The sequence below is a fragment of the Acyrthosiphon pisum genome, chromosome A3 (assembly GCF_005508785.2).
Source record: "Acyrthosiphon pisum isolate AL4f chromosome A3, pea_aphid_22Mar2018_4r6ur, whole genome shotgun sequence".
NCBI classification, from domain to species: Eukaryota; Metazoa; Arthropoda; class Insecta; order Hemiptera; family Aphididae; genus Acyrthosiphon; species Acyrthosiphon pisum.
Window position 1 is genome coordinate 40209396 of NC_042496.1, and position 6895 is coordinate 40216290.

Sequence of the window (6895 nt, forward strand, 5' to 3'; positions counted from 1 at the left end):
TTAACTGTCACACCTACTCTATGACAAATTTTTTTCTTTATGTTTTTAACAAAAAAATCGAAAATATGCCTCTATTTGTTTTGAAAAACCACCTTGGGGCAGCCCTCGGAATTTAACAAAGTTTTTATGGCCAGTTTTTTAAAGTCACAAAGTATATTGGTTGAACTCTGGCTTTTGGGTCTGGAAAAAAAAACGGGAAAAAATTTCTAAGTCCATATCACATCCATAATACTATCACTACGGCAATACTCCGCAGTGTTGCCATAACAATAATTTTATATACCACAATGATAATTTTATACAACGTAATAATCGAAAAAGTTCAAAATAATCAATTTATTCACTCGTTCATTTTTCAAAATATCCAGTAGTCGGTTTTGTGATAAATCGATTTTCCGACCGCTTTTCGCGGACCCGCTTGGCTTTTGGGTCTGGGAAAAAATGTCGAAATATCGTAAAACGTCTAAGAGGTTTTTTGTTCGTATACCACAATAATAATTTAATACTACGTAACAATCGCAAAATTATTCTAAGTTCAAAATAATCAATAATCAATTTTATATAGGTAGGTACCACAATATATTTATTCACGCGTTCATTTTCTAAGTCCAAAATATCGACTAATTCAATGATCGGTTTTTCGAAACCTCTAGGAAATAATATACACGTTTTGTTATAATTTCGATTTTCCGACGGCTTGGGTCTGGGAAAAAATATCCCGCACTCGGATTTTTGATTTTTCGATTTTCCGACCGCTTTTCACGGACCCCCTTGGCTTTTGGGTCTGGGAAAAAAAGTCGAAATATCGAAAAACGTCTAAGAGGTTTTATATTCGTATGCCGTTATACAAAAATATCCCGCAATCGGATTTTTGATTTTTCGATTTTCCGACCGCTTTTCGCGGACCCCCTTGGCTTTTGGGTCTGGGAAAAAAAGTCGAAATATCGAAAAACGTCTAAGAGGTTTTATATTCGTATGCCGTTATACAAAAATATCCCGCAATCGGATTTTTGATTTTTCGATTTTCCGACCGCTTTTCGCGGACCCCCTTGGCTTTTGGGTCTGGGAAAAAAAGTCGAAATATCGAAAAACGTCTAAGAGGTTTTATATTCGTATGCCGTTATACAAAAATATCCCGCAATCGGATTTTTGATTTTTCGATTTTCCGACCGCTTTTCGCGGACCCCCTTGGCTTTTGGGTCTGGGAAAAAAAGTCGAAATATCGAAAAACGTCTAAAAGGTTTTTTGTTCGTATACCCTATTAGAAAAATATCCAGTAGTCGGTTTTGTGATAAATCGGTATTCGTCAGTCGTTACCTACATTAAATATTTTTATTTAAATTACATTCGCGTTACTTGTAATTATTTTTATGGCTAATACGTTACTTTCATTTTTTATTCAAAAAGTAGGGCTCTACAAATAACGTTAATTTATTAAAAAAAAAATTACAGTTGCCCACCAAATGTACTTTATTTATTTTATTAAATATATTAAACAACAGGAATTATTGTTATGTTTAGTAAATATATTGTTTATTTTAATTTTTATATCATATTTTTTAAATACATTATCATATATTTATATTATATGATATAATTATATGAACTTAAAAATGTGGTGGCCCTAAAGAGGGCCGTTTTAAATTAGCGGTTCTTAAAAGAACCATTTTTGTTGACCATGATACAAAATATGTTTTTACTTTATTGTGTCAGGTATATTGTAATACGTAAGTACTGCTACCTATATTGTTTTAATAAATAATTATTTATTATAACATTCTGATTTTGAAAAAAGTCGGCTCGCAATATTAAATAAAGTGTTATGTAGTACTTTTCAAAACGCAATGGTAAAGTCTATCACCTGCAACATGTTGCGGCCGGTTCCCGACGATTTTAAATTGGTTTCGCCGAATCGGTCAGTCTGGCCCCGATAACGCTGTTTATTATGTTAATTATAGTTGTCGCGATCGTTTACCGATCGGTTGCGTATTATCGACAACCTACGAAACGCATTGTGATCCTATGTTAACTAGTGTGAACGACGATCGTATGTAAACTGTGCTTCCGTGAGTCTTAACATGGATTTAAATACACTGCTCCAGCCAAATCGCCTATCAATTTTTTCATTAGGATATTTTTTGGGTCCTGATTTTTCTGATGAGGAACGGAAATTGGCTGGGAAGCAGGGCGAAATCATTTTTAAACATTTTGGTGTGATTCCTGGCGATTTTGATGTTCCCGGATGTCATTGTGGTGAACCATTGTATCGTGTCACGGATGCAACCAGGAAACTTGGTTACCGTTTTAAGTGTGTGAACGGTCACAGATTGAACCCGACTAAAAATACATTTTTAGAATATGTTCATACGGCTGGAGAGTTAGGTTGTCATAAAATCATCCAAATGATTTATTTGTGGGTGGCTAAAGCCAATACAACGACAATCCAACAGGAAGTAAGTATATACTTATTATAATCATATAATAAAATATACATAGTTTTATTTGATCACACTAAAGTGACAACAGGTAGGTATTATAAATCAATCTTTATAATCTTAATAAATAATTTCAAATAAAATACATCTAAAATGTCAATATTAGGTTAAAGTGTCTACAGAAACGGTGGTAGCCTACACTGAATACTTCAGAGATGTTGCTTTAAAAATAGCATACCATGATTTTGAGCAAATCGGTGGAAGAAATGATATTGTGGAAATCGACGAAACTCATTTATTTCGGGCAAAATACAATGTTGACCGGCAAATGGCGTGGAGTGCCGTTTGGTTGTTTGGTATGAATTTTATTGTTTTAATAAAATATAATTTATCACAGTAATTTATATTTATAATATTATCTAATATTTTAGGAGGAATAAGTCGTACTACAAAAAAGGTATTTGGTACACTTGTTCCAGATAGATCGGCCGACACGTTAATACCTATCGCTCAACAGTACATCGATGACGAAAGTTTTATTTGTAGCGACATGTGGAGGGCATACAATACTTGCGGCCAAATCTTTAGGTAAATAAATAGACATTATAAAACTGTTTTAGAGTTGCTCCAAAAACCAAAATCGATTTTCTCGAAAACAGATTTTGCGTAAAAATTCCTGTTTTTCCTTAATTTTTCTTTTGTTTTTCACGGCGCTTTTGAAAACTATTGGATATTTCAAATTTTGACCTCCCGAATGCACCAACTAGACTCACTTTCCCATCAAACAATCTAAAATTTTATCTAAGTAGGTAGGTATAGGTATAGTAGGTAAATTAATATTAATAATTATAAAATGAAATTGTATTCTCAATTTTATATCACGAAAAATTACTATAAATAATGAACTATATTTGCCAACAATTTTGTTGGTTTTTTTTTTTTTTTTTTTTGAGCATTTTAAGTTACCGATTTAACTATTTAAGTATATAAAGAGGTAGTTGTAAGAAAACTAATGAATGCTATGCTATGCTAATGAAAACTATGAATTGAAATAATTATTATACAATTTAGTGTTTAATACATTTTTTAAAGCAAACATATTTGTATATAAAAATGTTTTGTGTCTTTAGTGGACATGGTGTAGTTAACCATACGGTTAACTTTGTAGAGCCACCCAAACATTTACCACCAATTTGGGTACCTGCCGGTCGATTCAGCCCTGAGTGCTTGGACAAGCAATGGGAAGATGCACTGCCACCCAACATGGAACCAATTCGTTACCATACCCAACACATCGAGCGTTCGTGGCGTGAACTGAAACGAGTATTAACTAGGTGTAACTGCCCAAGAGTGTCAACTTCTTACATTGGTGAATGGATGTACCGCACTAATATTTTAAACAGGGAAGGTGGAATACAACAGCAATTTTGTAGGTTCATGAGAGACATAGGAAGGGCATATCCTGGTATTGGATACATACCAATGACCAGAGACATTGAAGACTGTCAGTGTCCAGAGTGCTAAACTAAATAAGGTAAGATAAATAACAGTAAAAAAGGTAATAAGGTACATTATATTTTGCACAAAATTTCTTGAGTTTTTATATGCATAATAAATTTGGTTGAAGCATAATTTTAAATAATATTATATTTTTACAGATCGATTTGCATATGGAGTCCACCGGTACATCAACAAAAATGGTTCTTTTAAGAACCGACAATATTTAAAACGGCCCTTTTTAGGGCCACCACATTTTTAAGTTCGTATAATTATATCATATTAAATGAATATATAGTTATTATATATTTAAAAAATATGATATAAGAAATTAAAATATAAAATATATATATTGAATACAACAATAATTACAGTTGTTTAATATATTTAATAAAATAAATAATATACATTTGGTGGGCAATATACATTTGTAGAGCTCTACTTTTTGAATGAAAAAGGAAAATAACGTATTAGTCATAAAAATATTAAATAATTACAAGTAACGCGAATGTAATTTAAATAAAAATATTTAATGTAGGTAGCGATTAACGAATACCGTATTTTATTACGTTTTAATAATAATAATATATAATTAAAAATCGATTTATCAAAAAACCGACTACTGGATATTTTTGTATAACGGCATACGAATATAAAACCTCTTAGACGTTTTTCGATATTTCGACTTTTTTTCCCAGACCCAAAAGCCAAGGGGGTCCGTGAAAAGCGGTCGGAAAATCGAAAAATCAAAAATCCGATTGCGGGATATTTTTGTATAACGGCATACGAATATAAAACCTCTTAGACGTTTTTCGATATTTCGACTTTTTTTCCCAGACCCAAAAGCCAAGGGGGTCCGTGAAAAGCGGTCGGAAAATCGAAAAATCAAAAATCCGATTGCGGGATATTTTTGTATAACGGCATACGAATATAAAACCTCTTAGACGTTTTTCGATATTTCGACTTTTTTTCCCAGACCCAAAAGCCAAGGGGGTCCGCGAAAAGCGGTCGGAAAATCGAAAAATCAAAAATCCGATTGCGGGATATTTTTGTATAACGGCATACGAATATAAAACCTCTTAGACGTTTTTCGATATTTCGACTTTTTTTCCCAGACCCAAAAGCCAAGGGGGTCCGCGAAAAGCGGTCGGAAAATCGAAAAATCAAAAATCCGATTGCGGGATATTTTTGTATAACGGCATACGAATATAAAACCTCTTAGACGTTTTTCGATATTTCGACTTTTTTTCCCAGACCCAAAAGCCAAGGGGGTCCGCGAAAAGCGGTCGGAAAATCGAAAAATCAAAAATCCGATTGCGGGATATTTTTGTATAACGGCATACGAATATAAAACCTCTTAGACGTTTTTCGATATTTCGACTTTTTTTCCCAGACCCAAAAGCCAAGGGGGTCCGCGAAAAGCGGTCGGAAAATCGAAAAATCAAAAATCCGATTGCGGGATATTTTTGTATAACGGCATACGAATATAAAACCTCTTAGACGTTTTTCGATATTTCGACTTTTTTTCCCAGACCCAAAAGCCAAGGGGGTCCGTGAAAAGCGGTCGGAAAATCGAAAAATCAAAAATCCGAGTGCGGGATATTTTTTCCCAGACCCAAGCCGTCGGAAAATCGAAATTATAACAAAACGTGTATATTATTTCCTAGAGGTTTCGAAAAACCGATCATTGAATTAGTCGATATTTTGGACTTAGAAAATGAACGCGTGAATAAATATATTGTGGTACCTACCTATATAAAATTGATTATTGATTATTTTGAACTTAGAATAATTTTGCGATTGTTACGTAGTATTAAATTATTATTGTGGTATACGAACAAAAAACCTCTTAGACGTTTTTCGATATTTCGACATTTTTTCCCAGACCCAAAAGCCAAGCGGGTCCGCGAAAAGCGGTCGGAAAATCGATTTATCACAAAACCGACTACTGGATATTTTGAAAAATGAACGAGTGAATAAATTGATTATTTTGAACTTTTTCGATTATTACGTTGTATAAAATTATCATTGTGGTATATAAAATTATTGTTATGGCAACACTGCGGAGTATTGCCGTAGTGATAGTATTATGGATGTGATATGGACTTAGAAATTTTTTCCCGTTTTTTTTTCCAGACCCAAAAGCCAGAGTTCAACCAATTGAATTATATATGTACACTTTATCATTATGTATGCCATAATTTGTATAATTTATTAAAAATGATTTCATTTTTCTTCCACATTATTTCAAGAATAGTCATTATAATATTATAGTTATTTATAAGTATTTATACTTTATACTTTATAGTGTTTATAATCAATGACAGTACGGTAGTATTAATTTGTATTTTTATATTTCCATTCATTCAGTTGTATTTTTAGTTATTACTTATTAGTAGGGTTCGGATTTGAAGGCAATATAATCAATAAAAAAAGCATTTAAAATGTAAAAAAAGGCAAAAAAAGGCATTTAATTCATATAAAAAGGCAATTCATAAATATACTACAAAATAAAAAAGTGAACATTTTTTAAACACTTTCAATTGCTCACATTTTGAGAAAAATACAAATTAAAAATTAAAACTGCATGCAAAAACTGCATATAAAATTAATCCATCGGTTGAAAAAATATTTTCACCGAATTCTGAAACATACTTTTTCAACTTGGAATTGTGATTTTGCTTAACTTTTGGCATAATTAAAAAAACAGAATAAAATAAACGTGTGGGAAAAATTATTGAACGACAATTATTGCGATCGACAAATGCGGGCGGACTGACGAACAATCTTGAATTTACGCATTACGAACATATCTTAATCTTTAAATATGTGTACGGGTAATTTTATGGGCCATACCAAATACTCGATAAGACGATATCGATAAATATTGCGAATAATAAAACCCATTTGTAGCGATAATACGCAAGCTGTGTATAAAATTATAAAATTACCTGAATAAATTC

General features: G+C 32.3%; 3 protein-coding genes across 4 annotated transcripts in view; 2 read left to right on the forward strand and 1 right to left on the reverse strand.

Moving 5' to 3' along the window:
* The window catches only part of LOC100164451 (acetyl-CoA acetyltransferase, cytosolic), an 18741-nt gene that overhangs the window by 10248 nt on the left and 1598 nt on the right, over nt 1–6895 (reverse strand). The window lies entirely within an intron of this gene.
* LOC115034504 lies at nt 1899–2835 on the forward strand. The gene is made up of 2 exons (XM_029491797.1): nt 1899–2453; nt 2602–2835. The coding sequence occupies exons 1-2, from the start codon at nt 2079–2081 to the stop codon at nt 2833–2835; spliced, it is 609 nt and encodes a 202-aa protein (XP_029347657.1). The 5' UTR covers nt 1899–2078.
* Nucleotides 2922–4231, forward strand: LOC115034505. 2 transcript variants are annotated; one of them, XM_029491799.1, is made up of 3 exons: nt 2922–3023; nt 3566–3969; nt 4094–4230. In XM_029491799.1, the coding sequence occupies exons 1-2, from the start codon at nt 2986–2988 to the stop codon at nt 3957–3959; spliced, it is 432 nt and encodes a 143-aa protein (XP_029347659.1). In that variant the 5' UTR covers nt 2922–2985; the 3' UTR covers nt 3960–3969; nt 4094–4230. The 2 variants fall into 2 exon arrangements, with proteins under 2 accessions (XP_029347659.1, XP_029347658.1); XM_029491798.1 differs by having other exon boundaries at nt 3566–4231.

What these genes read in the sequence shown, in the direction of transcription:
- LOC115034505 (XM_029491798.1), top strand. Translation starts at nt 2,986, where the DNA reads ATGTGGAGGGCATACAATACTTGCGGCCAAATCTTTAG. An exon ending in ACTTGCGGCCAAATCTTTAG is followed by an intron (nt 3,024 to 3,565) that starts GTAAATAAATAG and finishes TTGTGTCTTTAG; the next exon opens with TGGACATGGTGTAGTTAACC.
- LOC115034504 (XM_029491797.1), top strand. Translation starts at nt 2,079, where the DNA reads ATGGATTTAAATACACTGCTCCAGCCAAATCGCCTATCAATTTTTTCA. An exon ending in CAACGACAATCCAACAGGAA is followed by an intron (nt 2,454 to 2,601) that starts GTAAGTATATAC and finishes TGTCAATATTAG; the next exon opens with GTTAAAGTGTCTACAGAAAC.